This window comes from Ursus americanus, chromosome 32 (assembly GCF_024610735.1).
Source record: "Ursus americanus isolate L20-20 chromosome 32, mUrsAme1.1.p, whole genome shotgun sequence".
In the NCBI taxonomy this organism is placed as follows: Eukaryota; Metazoa; Chordata; class Mammalia; order Carnivora; family Ursidae; genus Ursus; species Ursus americanus.
The window spans coordinates 20964291-20980668 of record NC_142158.1 but is presented as its reverse complement, the minus strand read 5'-3'; the positions used below and the strand labels follow the sequence as shown (position 1 = coordinate 20980668).

The window sequence follows — 16378 nt, the reverse complement described above, 5'->3', positions numbered from 1 at the left end:
TATATATATATATATATATATATATATATATATATATTTTCATCCCTTTACCCTTCAGCTGGATGCTGCTGGCTGTATAGGACATGACCAAAGACTCCCATGAGCTGCAGGGAGCTCTAGACAGGCTTACATGAGAGAACCTGTCCTCAAACCCAGCATGGGAACACCAGGGAGAGGTGCCTGTGCTCCACACAGCACCTCCACCAGCGGTGAATGGTTTCTCAGCACTTGGCATGAACTTAGCGTTGTGCTAGGTGCGTACGTGTACCAAGAGGGGTCTGACGAGGCTCCTGCTCATTGCAAGCTCAGAATCCAGATGGGGAGATAAGACCATTATGTTTAATGATATTTTAATACCAACTCATGAGAAAAAGCTAAACAGAATTTAAACAATGCTTCTGTGTGGCCCACTGACAATGGAAAGGAAACTTTAATGCCCAGAGAAGTGTCTGAGAGGGAACGAATCGTGGAATCATGAACTAATCCGAGAACTGAGCTCTTAACACATAGCCCTACACATAGTAGGCACGCAGTACATTTTTAACGTCTTTGAATTGAATGTTGTTACTAACTGGGACTCAGTTATTAACCCAAATATGTCAAGAAGAACCATTCTCTTCTTTTATAGTTTTTTATTTTTTGTTTTGGTTTTTAGGTCAAGAAGTAGTTTTCAAGTGCCTTGGGGAAGGGATTCTTGAAAAAGCCTTTCAGGGGTATAATGCTTGTATTTTTGCATATGGACAGACAGGTAAGTAGCTGCTTTTATTTATAGTCAAGGACATTAAATATGCATTTCTTAAAGTCTAGAAATAGAAAATGCTTTGGGAATTGATGGAAACATGCTTCTAACTTTGTGGGTTTCACTGAATTAGATGATCAAAAGTAACCCTCTTTTTGAAGGTTCAACAATTTTGATAATTGAGTAATTGAGCAAAGCTAGTTTCAAACTATTAAGTGTTATTTTCCTAAATTATAGTTTTAACCTGTATTTGAACTAGAAAAATAATTACCAGTTTCACAGTTTTATACTGTTATAGTAAAAAGCTATGGAACAACTCTTGGTATCATCCTATGCGGAGGACCGTCCCTGGGACACAAGAGTGCTGATGGATTATTAAAACGAGACTGTGGGGCAGGTGCTGGGAACACGGAGAGCAGAAGCTCACTAGCGGCTCAGCCGTTACCACTGCGTCAGCAAGAGAGTTAGAAAAGTCCCACCAGTTCTGCCTGTTGTCACATCACAGGACAGCGACAAGGCTCAGACAAGAGAATACGTATCAAAGCATTTTCACAAACGTAAAATATTTGAGGGGTAAAGTATTGTCAACATCCATTGATAATGTATGGTTGATATTCACGATACATACTTTTCAAGATGATATATTCACAGTGGCCCTATTTGTAGGCATCCCTCTGTCAGACTGGAGGCTGTGAGTGTTACAGAAAGAATAGTAGCCTTGCTGACCAGGGGCATGGGCTTGAGGGCTACGTTTGCCGCCTCTGCTCTGTGACTCTGGAGGATGAATGTAGAAAACTCGTCCTGTGGAAGCGTTATGTTTCATACCCTCTGTTGTCCCCCTTCCTTTCTGCTTGCTCTTCAGGTTCAGGAAAATCCTTCTCCATGATGGGCAGTGCTGAGCAGCTGGGCCTTATTCCAAGGCTCTGCTGTGCTTTATTTAAAAGGATCTCTCTAGAGCAAAATGAGTCACAGACCTTTAAAGTCGAAGTATCCTATATGGAAATTTATAATGAGAAAGTTCGGGATCTTTTGGACCCCAAAGGGTAAGTTAGTGGTTGAAATTAAGCTTGTCCTGGGAGTAATAATTGCAAATGATCCTTAAGTTAAAACTGCAAGTGAATATATTTATTTGGTCACTACTGTGGTTTCAGTTCACTCACTGAGAAAGTCTCTGCTTCTCAGAGCCTGCTGGTATACCCAGTGCACGTACTTTATCCTGTATTCGTGTATAAAGTTGCTTACATATGCCATTTAGAAAGGTGTTTTTACTATCGGTATTATTTTTGCTACCGTGGCTTGTTTATAAAAATTGAGTTAAGGGTGACACAGTGGTCCTCCAATTCATGTTGGAAGGCAGCAGCTCTAAACTGGAGGTACGTGCTGAAAGGGTTGAAACAACCCAGCCTGGACAAGCATTCTCTTCCTGGGCTGTGCACTGGAATCATGTTGGGGGGCTTTTTTAGGATACCGCTGGCCTGAGCCGCACCCATAGAGACCATGATTCAGTGGACCCAAGGGGAACCCCAAGCATGGATATTTTTTCAAAACTAGGTGGTAAAAACCAGATGAATTTGATTCATAGAGGGAGAAGGCCATTTTTTTTAATTAAAAAAGTTTTTTGCTGATTTAAAAATAATACATAGTCATAGAAAATTTAGGAAATAGGCAAAGTGTAAGAAGAAATAAAAATGACCTATAATCCCACCACTCAAAAGTAACCATTGTTAGTACTTGGGTGCATTTTGATCCTGTGTTTCAAGTGGGGGGGGGGTATGTGTTGAGGTCATTCTCTAAATACAATTCAGTATCCTGAATTATTTTTAAACACTTTTAGCAGCTGTGTAATCCAGGATATCATCGTAAGATCAGAATTGTCAGTGACAAGGAAGTAAACCAATCAAGGGGAAATGCTTATATTGACTTTAAAGTTATTAACTATTTGCATATGAAAGAACATTTATAATACATGTAAGATATAAAGAATAATAAAATTGACTATCCTATGTACCATTTGGCTTAATAATGGAACATGACCAATATTTTTGAACCCTCTTATGATTTTCTTGGATTCCATTCCATTCCCTACCCCTCCCCAAGGTTAACTACAATGATGAATTTTATGTTTCTCATTCTCTTCATCCTCCTTAGAGTTTATACATAATTTTGCACAATTTTAAATTTTGTGTGAGGGACATCATAGTATATATGTCCTTTGTTGACTTGTTTTCCTCTTAATGATTCATTCATTCTGATACAGGAGGTAATAATGCATTCATTTTTACTGCTTCTCGGTGTTTTGTTGTATGATTATACCATAGTCTGTCTCATCTCCTGTCACTTGTGTGGTTTCCACTTTCTACTGCTACAGCACTGGCTGAGCATTCTCGTGTAGTTCTCTGGGTGTGCAAATGTAGGAGTTCCTAGGGAATACATCTGGGGTGGATTTGTGGGCAACAAGATACTGAATCTTTGGCTTTAGGAGGTCCTACCAACCTGTCTTCCAAAGGACTTGTACCAGTTCACAGCCCACCAGCAGTGTTCAGGAATGCCCTATGTTAGACACCATCACAAGCACTTGATACTGTGCTGGATGACTTTTCTGGCTCCAGAGTAGCATACAAGAATCTCTGGCTGTAATTGTTGGAAAGGATGTGGAGAAAGGGGATCCCTCCTACATTGTTGGTGGGAATGCAAGTTGGTACAGCCACTTTGGAAAACAGTGTGGAGGTCCCTTAAAAAGTTAAAAATTGAGCTACCCTATGATCCAGCCATTGCACTACTGGGTGTTTACCTCAAAGATACAGACGTAGTGAAGAGAACGGCCATATGCACCCCAATGTTCATAGCAGCATTGTCCACAACAGCTAAATCGTGGAAGGAGCCGAGGTGCCCTTCAACAGATGACTGGATTAAGAAGTTGTGGTCCATATATACAATGGAATATTACTCAGCTATCAGAAAGAACGAATTCTCAACATTTGCTGCAACATGGATGGCACTGGAGGAGATAATGCTAAGTGAAATAAGTTAAGCAGAGAAAGACAATTATCATATGATTTCTCTCATCTATGGAACATAAGAACTAGGAAGATCGGCAGGGGAAGAAAGGGATAAAGAAAGGGGGGGTAATCAGAAGGGAGAATGAAACATGAGAGACTATGGACTCTGAGAAACAAACTGAGGGCCTCAGAGGGGAGGGGGGTGGGGGAATGGGATAGACCGGTGATGGGTAGTAAGGAGGGCACGTATTGCATGGTGCACTGGGTGTTATACACAACTAATGAATCATCGAACTTTACATCGGAAACCAGGGATGTACTGTATGGTGACTAACATAATATAATAAAAAAACATTAAAAAAAAAAATCTCTGGTGTGCAAGCCGAGTGAGTAGAGTCTCAGACCCCTGTGCATCCCACTAGCTCTCTTGAAGATGTGCATTTGATCTGCCCCAGTTTAGAGTACACAGAATTGCTCGTTGTCACATTGAATTCTTCATCCGTAAAGGCAGAAAAACTGTAGGTTGCTGTAAGATTAAATGGGCCAACTAAGAAGTCCTTAGGGAACAGTGCCACGACTTTGGGAAGCACTCAGTGATTCTTAGTTCCCTTTTTCCACATGTGAGTGCTGCCTAAGATTGACACTTAATTTGGAAGGTGATTAATATCTGATGCAATGGAAAAGGTGACGAATGCAATATGCTCATAGTATATACAGATTTGCTTTTAATTTCAGTAATCTGTTGATAAGCTTTAAATGGGTCTCAGACCAGGTTGGTTATTTAAAAATTCGAAAAAGTCTTCAAGTCTTCACCAGCAGAGCTGATTCTAAATATAGGATAAATATCAGTAACTCTGCAAATAACTGCTCTACCGCTCTGTCACTTTCTGTGTTAGACTGTCAGCAGAGAAGCAGCATAAATCAGTCCAGCCTTAAAAAAGCAAATTAAAGCACTTTAATATTATTCACTACTTGATCAAAACTTTAAGACATGATTTACTGAAACTGGGAATGTGCTTCTGTCTGAAATAGTGTTAATGTTAAAATTAATTCTGGTATGTTCTTTGTTTACTTTCTTTCTTTTTTTTTTTTTTACTGTGTAAAACTGAAGTTCTGTCTCCTAAAGCAAGCAAGTTAGCCTACCCTCAAATTCTGTGTGCTGGCTGTTTAGTTTGGGAGTAGAAATAGAATTTTTAAAATAGTAAGTTACTCTATTTAGATATCAGAGTCTTTTATACTCATAAGGAATGCTGTTTCCCTAATCCAAATATGTAGCTCTTAGAATATTTTTTGATCATTAAAAAAATTGCAACCTTAGTTTCTGAGTACTTCGAAACAAAAGAAAAGCTTCCCAGTTTGGTCTGATTCATTCATTCCTTTTTCCTTCCTCCCAAAGGAATAGACAGTCTCTGAAAGTTCGAGAGCATAAAGTTTTGGGACCATATGTAGACGGTTTGTCCCAGCTGGCTGTCACTAGTTTTGAGGTAAGTGTCATTAAAAAAAAAAAAGGTCGGGGCGCCTGGGTGGCACAGCGGTTAAGCGTCTGCCTTCGGCTCAGGGCGTGATCCCGGCGTTATGGGATCGAGCCCCACCTCAGGCTCCTCTGCTATGAGCCTGCTTCTTCCTCTCCCACTCCCCCTGCTTGTGTTCCCTTTCTCGCTGGCTGTCTCTATCTCTGTCAAATAAATAAATAAAAATTTAAAAAAAAGGTCATTAAAAAACTGGCAGTAAATGGAAACATGTAGGTAATGTTGAATGTGTTTGTATGTGAGTGCTTTGTAGTATATTGGTACCATGTGTGGTCTCAGAAACCCAGAAGCAACACATCCCGCACGGAAAGAAAGGACTTCAACCTGCTTTGTGTGAAGGTGTGACCATGTGGCCAAGGGGCTCAGCAGTGTGAACTGCGGACTATTTTCTTTCATCCCACCTTGTTGAACTCTGCTCCCCAGGGTTGTCAGTGATGTCCTTCTAGACAAACCTGGACACACACAAGCAGCGTTGGGTAATTCATTCATTCCCGTCCCGCTGACAGGATCTCCTGGGCTCTTTTCCATTACTTTTCAGTCTTCTGGTTCTATTTTTCTGAGTCGCTCCTCTCTCCATTACTGACCTGTCTCCTTTTCCTGCTCCTTGACTTGTATGCCTTCTTCCATCCTGACTTGATGTTCTAGCCTTACTTGTATTGTCACTGCTTTGGAAACCCTAAAACAGCCCGCCATGTGTTGCTGGAGAATGCCGGCAGAAGAGTGAGCAAAAGTGTACTTACTGTTCCTAGGTGTGCTGTCTGGGGCTTGTGGCCATCCCACCATCCCCTGAGTATGATGAAAATTAATCTGGGAGCTACCTCCCTCCAGCCATTTAGATGAAGCCATCTTTAATATCACTCAAATGAGAAATAGATTGCAGTCATCACTTTAAAAGCACCATCTAGATTCTGAAATGAAGGGAAACCTCTTGGCATAAAGGTGCTAAAAGTCAGCACCTTTGCTCAGGTGTGTGCTTCACAGCTCAGTGTGGTCGGGGTCAGTGTTCACCTCCTCCAGTCACTTATTAGAGCCAAGGAGCTTGTGATTTGCATCCCCACTCTGCCTTTTACTAGATGTGGGAAAAGTTACTTGAGCATGTGAATGTCAGTGTTCTGTGGGTAACATTAGGGGAATACTTGTTTTGTAAAGTTCATGCATCTAACATCGTGTAAGAGCCCGTGGGTTCCAGGTGTTCAAAGATGAATAAGGAGCATTCCCTGCCAAGGGGGCCACATACACAAGCCTTCGAGAGCCCTGCGGAGTCGTTAAGCACAGGAGGGTTAGAATCACAGAAGGTCCTCCCGTTACTGAGTATCCGGAGTGCTCCCTAAACATTAGCTCTTTTCTCCCCCCAGGAACTTGCAAAGGGAAAAGAGGCACTCAACAGAGAAAGGGGGACAATTGCGGGATGGCCAGAATGGGGGAAGCATTTCATATTCTAGAAGGTGGTGAGAGAGGTGGAGGCTCACCCCGTGCCCCACAGAAGGCAGTCGGGGAATAGGTTCCTATGGAAGGGCGGTGCCAAGCGCGTCCCTGGGATTGTGATTAATCTGTGCACCTGGTGGGCAGGACTGCATTCCTTGTCTGTGCTTATAACGTGTTCCTTCTGCTTTGCCCCTAGGATATTGAGTCATTGATGTCTGAGGGAAATAAGTCTCGGACGGTAGCTGCAACCAACATGAATGAGGAAAGCAGCCGCTCCCATGCTGTGTTCAACATCATAATCACGCAGACACTTTATGACCTGCAGTCTGGGGTGAGGGCCTTCGGTGGCAGTAAAAGAACGCAAATATCCCGCAGGAGTGGAGGGTTTCCGGGCTGGATTCGGTGGCTGAGAATTTTATGCTGGCTTTGCTGCTGACTAGTTAAGCTACTTTACTTAAATCCTGCAATTTATTAGGTCTTCCTTTATATATAACTTTTTTTAAAAAAAATTGGATTTTGTGTGTAAACTCCCCAAAGAGTAAGATGATGTCACCATAGGGCTTTTACTACCTATCCTTTCATCCTGAAATTCCCTTAAAAACAACTGAGTCTACCTCATAGCCATTAAGGGCTATTAAAGAGGAAACCACAACATTTAGCCTAAAGAAGACTTTTTCAAAAGAGGAGGAATTTGACCTGAATATGCAGGAATCCTCAAGTGTTTCCTCAAAGACACAGGAAATCTCCCGCTTTCTGACCATATCCTGGAAAGCTGAGCACGCCTGCTCCCCAGCTACAAAACAAACGTCGTATTCACTTACCAGTTTAAATTTGACTGTGATGGGGCGCCTGGCTGGCTCAGGTAGACGAGCATGTGACTCTTAATCTCAGGGTCATGAGTTCGAGCCCCACGCTGGGTGTAGAGATGACTTAAATGAATAAAACTTTATAAAAGTAAAAAATTTAAAAAATGAATTTGACCGTGAAATCGTCCAGAGCTCCTCCCCTGCCCTATTGAGGGAGCAGGGCTGCTCCGGCTGCTGTGAGTTACCGCGTCAACATCGGCGTAGACGTGTGCCCTTGCACTCACGTGTGTTGTTTCTCTCTTATTCCCTGCACCCAGAACTCGGGAGAGAAGGTCAGTAAGGTCAGCCTGGTGGACCTGGCAGGTAGCGAAAGAGTGTCCAAAACAGGAGCCGCAGGAGAACGACTCAAAGAAGGCAGCAACATTAACAAGTAAGATGGCTGGTGGGACTGGGGTACCACGCCGCAGCCTCACACCCAGCTTCCCGTGTGTCGGAGCCAGGGAAGGGGGCTTGTGGCACTAGAAGGGAGTGGGTAGTCCTGGTGGCAGGTGCTTCCAAGTCTATGTAGCTTTAGTAAACGGAGTTGAAGAAAACCAACAGCCTGCCTCTCCTGAAATGCACGGGGTTGATCTGTGTGAGGCTGTGAGCTGCAGCCCTGTGCGAACAGCGCAGCATCGTGTCTAATGCAGTCTTAGGTAAATGCAGTCGCAGCCTTGTCAGTCAAATCATATCTTCCGTTAACCCTAGGAGCTTACTCTGAAAAGAAGACCTGCTTTGAATCCCTTTGTACAGCTCGTACTATTTAAACATCAGTGCCTAACCAAATTTAACAGTTGCTGAATAGCTGCCACGCTGAAATCTCAGTTTGCCTTGGGAGCCTGCCATTCCTGGGGGCTGGAAGAGAGCAGGGTGGTGTGGGATGTGTAGGAGTTCGCCAGGCAGACAAAGGAGACGCAGGCTTTCGGCACAGAGGGCGCAGCAAGCGTACAGACAAGTGGAGGGCTTGTTCTCTCCAGTAACGCAGGATCCCAGGACGGCTCCTGCCATGCAACAGGGGGTGTTGGCTTTCCCGCTCAAGAGGGAGCCAAGTTTGTGTTCAAGAGTGTGCACTCAAGTCAGACTGCCAGAGTTTTGTCTTCCCTTCACCTCCGTGCTTTCTTTTTCTCATCTGTAAATGGGGATCGTAACAGTCCCCACTTCGTAGACTTGTTGGCGCTCACATGCCCAGGACGCGCTTCAAACAGTGCCTGGCACGGCATGTGCACTGAATCAGTATTAATTGCTGTAGCTAATATTTTTATAATCTGTACAAATAGCATAATCATTATCATTATTCCAAGCTCAGCAGAAAGGAGTTGAGTTTGTACTTGTAACATCTCTCTGTTGAGATGTAATAACTTGGGTTTCATTTAGGACAGAAGATGACAAGAATTCATCGACCCAGGAACGTGTTTGTGCAGCTTGCGTCTTAAAATGACGTGAGCACATTATAATTTTAGTGGACTAAAGTTTAAAATTAGAAGGAAACTATCACCCCCTCTATCAGCTGGACACAGCGGCACTCACTGCAGAGACTGCTGCTTTAGGGAGTTAATCTTCCAGTCATCCTGTCTCCTGCTCTAATAACAAAGGGTTTGGCTCTATTTCATGACCAAGCACTGTAGGAGCCCAGGCTGGCACTGCAGCTCCGCGTTCCACAGTGAGCTCAAGGGCGAGGATGGGAAAGCCGAAAGGGGGGTATGAGAAAGCAGGTATCAGTGAAAAGATTGAACCCCTCCGAGAGTTTTCTTTTACTGGTACTAAGCCATGCCAGCCCTTTGCCTTTTGCCTGGGCTTGGGGGCAAAAACAGTAGAAGTTCTGTGCTGAGAATTTGTGAGAATGTAGAGTATGGCTGGCTTTGATGTCTCATGATCACTAACTTCTACTGACCTCTTAGTGTGTTCCGGGCTGCATGTGTAATCGCTCATCTGATCCTAACATCAGCATTGGGGGGGCGGGGGGGGGGTCTGTTATCCCTATTTTACAGAAGAGGAAACCAAGACAGGGGGTTAAATAACGTGCCCCAAGTCTCAGCACTCTAAGTGTGGATCTGGATTCGCCCGCAGGCAGTCTGGCTCCAGAGCCCTGTGTAGGACGTGGGGTGACCATGTGTTCTGTTTGCCTGCAAGAGTCCTAGCTGAAGCTTTTGTCCCAGGGTAAATGTTAATAGTGCCCTCTTAAATTTGGGCACTGAATTATGTACTGTCCCAAACCGGACTACCTCAAGGCCACATTAAAAACATGATTTAGATCCCCAGCGACTGACTCTCTTCTGTAATGACTTCCTGAATTAAATCGGATGCTCTTAGCATCCTGCTGTCTTTCCTTATTTATATACTAGCTCTTTCACAAATGGATGCGTGGATTTCCTACTACTAGTCAGTGAGATCCGATCTTCATCAGAGCACTTTCATATGCATTATTTCATGTGAGGCTCCTAATAGGTATTTTTATCTCTGTTTATAGATGGGGAACCTAATGCTTGGAGACATTTAAGTAATATGAATAAAAGCCAAGCCAACATTTATTAAGTCTCTGCTATGTGTCTGGCACTGCATTAGATGCTGGGGATACAAAAGAGATTTAGATATTCTTGTAGACACTCCTGCTGCCCTGCCCCCCCCCAAATATGCCCTAATCCTAATTCCCAAAGCTTGTGCATATGTGACCATGCAAGGCAGAGAACTTGGTAGATGTGATTAATTTAAGATTTTTAGATGAGGAGATTGTCCAGGTGAGCCTGCTATGAAAACAAAGCTCCTGAAAAGTGAAAGAGGGAGGTAGGAGGGCCAGAATCGGTCACAGTGATGTGGGGTGAGAAAGTCTTCATCTTCCATTTCTTGTTTGACGGGGAAGGAAGCAACCATGAGCCACGGAATGTGGGTGGCCTCTGGGAGTAGCAGTCTGCCCCCCACGGCCTCCAGAAGGAGCGCAGCCCTGCTGACACCTTCTTAGCCCAGTGAGACACGTCCTGGACTCCTGGCCTTCCAGAACTGTTAGATAATAGCTGTAATAGCTTCGCGTTGTGTTAAGCCAGCGTGTTTGTGGTTATTGGTCACAGCATGATGGTTTCCCTCGAGGAGCACATAGTTTAGGACAACAGGAGGTCACTTCATTTGAAAAAGTGAAAGGAAGGAGGATTTTTTTTTTTTTTTAAACCAGACAATGCTGAGAAATCCTACATAAGCTAACATTGAAGCATGGAACATTTTTTTTTTCCTTTTTTTTTAATGATACCTTTACCAGCCTGTGGACCAGCTTTGCTGAGTTGGTCTTGTGCTTTTCCCAAAAAAAATTGGCTCAAAGGGAGTGGAGCTGCCTCTGAACCTTTTCTACTGTGCCTTAGTCCAGGGCTGTTTTCTTTACCTCACACATGTCTCTGGTCTCCCCGAGGAGGTGCATGTGCCCCAAGAGCCCACTCTGGAGCCAGGTCTCCAGCAGGTGTCCTCCAGGTTCTCACTGTGGTCATGGGGACGTAGCAACTGCATGCACGGGACATCCTCTCACCTTACATGGTGCCCTGACATCTGCTCAGCTGTCTTAGAGACCATTATAGAAATTGGCCCTCAATCTCTTACCTGCCATTCCAAAATCTGGAATCCTCTGGAAACCAAGAGCTTTTCTTTTTCTCTTCACAACTTACCTGGTTGCTAGAGCCTCCCCTGAACTCTGGTGAGACTGTCTCTAGACTTTATCTGCTTTTATAGTCTTTGTTTTTTAGCATGGCCATTTGTAAGTTTAGCTGTAGAAATGCAAATGGATTTTATTACAGCCTGCTCTCCCAGATCTACCCGTGGTCATGTATAATGTATGCAATGTAAAATTCAAACTATTCTGCATTTCCACACCCAGGTGGCCCCAAGGATTTCAGACAAGAGGTGCGCACCTGCACTTTTTTGATCCATGTGGCCAATATGTGTTGAGCACTAACTGTGCCTAAGAGCACGGGGAGGAGTAGCTGGGACCCTGGCCTTGGGAAGGCCCAGATCCAATGGGGAAGGATTGAGGGGTAGTATGACGACATTAAGTGCCGTGGAAGCTTACCCAGAGGATGAAGTGAGAACACGGGGACAACACGGCTGGAAGGTTCATGGAAGGCTTCCCAGGGGAGATCCTGAAATTTCTTCATTCCAGAAACTAGCTGCCTGACCTTCGTGTGCCTCAGTTTTGTCACCTGTAAAACATGGCTGAGGAAACAGCCCTGTGAGCAGGGCTTCTTCGGGAATTAAATTAATTACTGTTAGTAAGTGCGTCTTAGAGCGGGGCCCAGCATGTAGTAAGCTCTGTGTAAGTGTGTGCTAACCAGGTAAAATAAATAATAAATGGAAAGGGCTGCCTGATAGCTCCACAAATGGCTTTTTAAGCCTCCAAGTCAGTGCCCCGTTGAGTGCTAAAATTAAAGAAGTCTCTGACATGTTTCCTAAGCTTTCTCTCAGCCTCCTATTCTGGCTGCTTTTGATGGAACATTAGTAATCCTCTTAAGCAGACCTGTCAGGGACTTCACACAGACATTAGTGTCTGCTTAATGGGCTATGGATTTGGGAGCTTCATCTGTCCTTAAGCTCTTAAGAGCTTTAAAGCACACATTATTCCTTCATTTGGAGAGCTAAGGCCCGGTGTGGCTGCACCGCCGGGGCCTGCTCAGGGCGTGGGAGGAATAGGTCCGTAGACCGCCCTCACAGGGGAATACATCTGAAAACTCAGTCTGTTGCTCCACCTGTCTGTTGAGGGTGAAGTGAGGAGGTTTGTCCCCTGCTACCCAAGTCCAGTGGGCTAGCTTCTCGGAGCGCTCATTCAGATCATGGGATGCTGGCCAAAACCCCTGGGAATGTTGAAAATGGTTCCATCTTAGTCTCAGCAATGGCCAGTTATTAAGTGCAAGCAGTGTTCATTTAATGAGTATCATTTCCGGTCTCAGTTCCGTTTCAATCACTGTGGTTGATAATAAAGTATATACTAACCATTTCCCTGAATGGGTTCTACTATGCATCTGTTCTATACAAATATATGTTATTTTTAGGATTCTGTCAAGTAATTTATGTTACAGTGCAGTAAATTATAAGCATAGTATTTCTAATGTGCCATGCGACTCAACACTCCCTTTCTTCTTTTTGAGTATTTCCCATGACTCTTAATCATTTCTCCTCAGAAATCTCACTTAAATGGGTATTGCCTGCATAACCAAACATGAACTTGTACGTGGGGAGAGTAAAAATGGCCTGGTTCTGTCCATTATTCAAGGGCCACTGGGGATCCTTACCACTTTACCACTTATGCATCACAGGGTCCAAGTACTTGGGGAAGAAAATCTGAGTAAACATCTTTGCATTTAACACAAGAGACCCACAAAGGACAGAACAGAAATCTCCTTGGGAGGCAGTAGCCACATGTTTGGGGGCACGTGACCTTGTGACTTCAGTGTTTCTCAAAGCACTTTTGGGAAATACTAGTTCCTCGAGTGGCTCTGGGAAGAAAAGGATCCTTGGACAAATAATTTTGAGAAAGGCTGCTTAAAAAAAATCTCCTTTCGGAGATTCACAAATCCCATATAACTTTAACTTACTCCCTGAACTTTTTTGATAACAGAATTCTAGGTATTACATCTATTGAAATCTCAGAACAAATATTCAGAAGAACTTATTTTTGGAAATGTTCGTGTATACTTGATTTCACCTTGGCACTTGAAACGGAAATGAGGCTGGGAATGGTACTTGTTAGACGCACTTTGCTAGACTCGAAAGACTCACATTGGCCTGGAAACCGATGGGGGGTGGGATGAGGCCTGTTCTGCAGGGTCACAGGTATCCTTCCTCTCCTGCCATGGGAAGGGATTGAGCTTGCCCCTGTTTTGCCACACATACTCTTTGCATTTCTCCTTTACTGTTAAGAGTGGAGACTTACTGGGGAAAAGCACTGACTCAAGTCCACTAACTTCATCATCTTTCAGCTAATTCTTTAAAAGCCAAGGATTGCATCCTGCTGTAAGCAGGAGCTATAGTGACGACCAAATGATGGATTTCTTTTTCACACTTAACAAGAAGTCCAGAGGCTGGGATAGCACCTCAAAAATGCTATCAGGCACCCAGGTTGACGAACCGCAGTGTGTGTTCACGTTGTCCTCATGACCTCCAGATGACTCTATCATTCCAGGCATTGTAGCCTTATCTGTGTTCCACACAGGAGGGGGAAAGGAAGGGCAAAGGACCACTGGCTTCTGGCTTATGTCTACGGAATATGTACCTTTTCTACCAGAACAATAGCTTTCTTGGAAGCCCCACCCAGTAATGTCGTCCTGCATCTCATTGGCCAGAGCTGTGTTTCATGGCTTCCCAGAGCTGCAGAGAACTCTGAAAAGTGGAGTTTTTAGTCCAGCATAAGCTTCCCAGAAAAATCAGGGTTCTATTAGCAAATAAGAAAGGCAGAAGGGATACTGGGTCAACTTCCACAGAGAGTACCAAAGCCAGCATTGAATCAGTCCTTTTGAGAAAGGGATCCATGTTCTATTCTTCAGTATATTCTAGACTCAGTTTTACTCAGCAGAGACATCGACTCACTGCTTTCTGTAAGCCAGGCACAGTAATAGTGTGATGTAGAATGGCGTCTGCTCTCAAAGCAATCACAACCTTAAGTAGAAAGAGGTAGAGAGATACATACACAGGTAACTCTAGCAAAGTTGAGTAACTACTGCACTTAGGACCTTAGAAAAAGATCATGAGAAAAAATAGGTAAAATCATATATTTGAAATCCATTGATGTGAGTGTACATAATTCACATCACATCGTATCCACTCCTGAGGGAAGGAATCTGGTGGGTAGGGTTTCCAGGGAAACTGGGAGTTGGAGGAAGGGGCAGAAAAGGAAAAACAAAAACAATTAGGACCCTGTTTTTCTAATTGATTTTATTTATTGGAGCTGCTTTTATTTTGTTTTTGATCCTCCTAGTTTTATTTACTTTTTTCTTAATCTCAAATTCTCTGCTGTTATAGTAGGTAGATCTTAAAAATTTCTATCTTAAAGCATGGCTGTCTGTTCATGTTATCCCCTAGCCTGATCCTTCTGTCCTCTCCACTCAGCCTCTCCCCACTTCCTCCCTGCCCAACCGCCCCAGCCCAAGAACTTACCGAAAGGCTAGAAGCTTCCTTACTATCTCCACCTCCCTTAGGTTCAGGGAAGAAGCTGTACTTTAGTAGAATTAGAAAGATTTCTGGAGCAATTTTTTCAGCCCCTAAAATTGGCAAACAGCTCCACCCTGTCCTGGAACCCTGTGAGCTGCCCTTTTGCCTCCCGTATGGGAAGACAGTGCTAGCAGTTTTGTTGTATTCTTAAGCTCCCTAGGAATAAAATTACCATGAAAATACATAAACCCGTTATTCAGTTTTCACAGTATAGTTTTTGAAATTCCACAAGCCCCTGCATCATTGCTCCCAGATGGAAGGTAGCAGGGAGGGGTGGCAGGGGCTCCCTGGTCACTGGGTGACCTGGTTACCTCTCACCCATTGTGGGAGTCCCCTCACCCTACAGTTTTGTTTTTTCTTTCTTTTTTTTTTTGTTTTTTTTTTGTTTTTGCTTCAAGGGGATGGCAGGTTGAGATAGAGTTGTTTCGAATGTGCGTCACTAGCAGGTAAAAGGCTTCCACTAGTGATACGCTTCCCTAACTGGTTAAGTTACAGAGCAAAGTACACACGAAACGGAGTCACCTGACCATGTCCGCCCAGCCCCGCCCCTCCGCGGTGACTGCTCACGTGCAGTACGTGCTGTACGTGCTGTACGTACTGACGGGACATGTTGACCCAGTGTTGAGGTGCTATCCTTTCTCTTTTTCTCTCAAAGTGCTCATTTACTCTTTTGTGTGGTTGTTTAGGAGTGCCAGGAACATTCCCTTTTTACTCCTGATATCATCAAATTAGAAAATAGGAGCGGTTGCCACCGGACAGAGTCAAGTCTTGACTCGATGACAAATACATGACAACCCCAAAACGCATTCGTCTATGAGGGCTCTGTTCACTTTAGAATTGCTGAGATTGACTTTGGAGTCTCGGAGCTCTTTATAGTCTGTATGAATTAAAGTACTTTCTGCTGTATTCAAGTATTAAAAACATAGTTTAAAGAATTGTTTTCAACTGAAAATTTTATTTCAGTTGTTGCAAAATGTGAAAAATGCCCTATATTCTTTATTAAAGCAGAAATGTGGTTTTGCCTTATGTTGAATTCCTATTTTCTTCTTCTTTTTTTTTTTTTTTTAAGATTTTTATTTATTTATTTGACAGAGATAGAGACAGCCAGCGAGAGAGGGAACACAAGCAGGGGGAGTGAGAGAGGAAGAAGCAGGCTCATAGCAGAAGAGCCTGATGTGGGGGCTCGATCCCACAACGCCGGGATCACGTCCTGAGCCGAAGGCAGACACTTAACCGCTGTGCCACCCAGGCGCCCCGAATTCCTATTTTTTTCTATTTCATATTTATCATATGCCATCTTCTTTCTTTTTAAATTTAATTTTATTTCATCATCATAAGTATACTCCTTAATTCCCATCCCCCTCCCCCTTCTTGTGACCATCAATTCGTTCTCTAGAGTTAAGAGTTTGTTTATTGGTTTGTCTGTTTTTCTCTCTCTCTCTCTTTTCTTCCCTTTGCTTGTTTTGTTTCTTAAATTCTACATATGAATGAAGTCATATGGTATTCATCTTTCTCGGACTGACTTATTTTGCTTAGCATTATACTCTCTAGCTCCATCCATGTTGTTGGAATTGGCAGGACTTCATTCCTTTTTATGGTTGAGTAATAGTCCATTGTGTAGATATTCTCTTTATCCAGTCATCTGTTGATGGACACTTGGGCTGC

The 16378-nt window shown here is 43.6% G+C and overlaps 1 protein-coding gene across 1 annotated transcript in view; it reads left to right on the top strand.

Annotated features, from left to right (window-relative positions):
• Positions 1–16378, top strand: part of KIF13A (kinesin family member 13A) — a 203057-nt gene that overhangs the window by 121420 nt on the left and 65259 nt on the right. The window contains exons 5-9 of the mRNA XM_087858074.1: positions 656–748; positions 1602–1782; positions 5135–5222; positions 6889–7023; positions 7816–7928. Coding sequence (XP_087714200.1) covers positions 656–748; positions 1602–1782; positions 5135–5222; positions 6889–7023; positions 7816–7928 — 610 coding nt within the window. The remainder of the gene's footprint in view (positions 1–655; positions 749–1601; positions 1783–5134; positions 5223–6888; positions 7024–7815; positions 7929–16378) is intronic.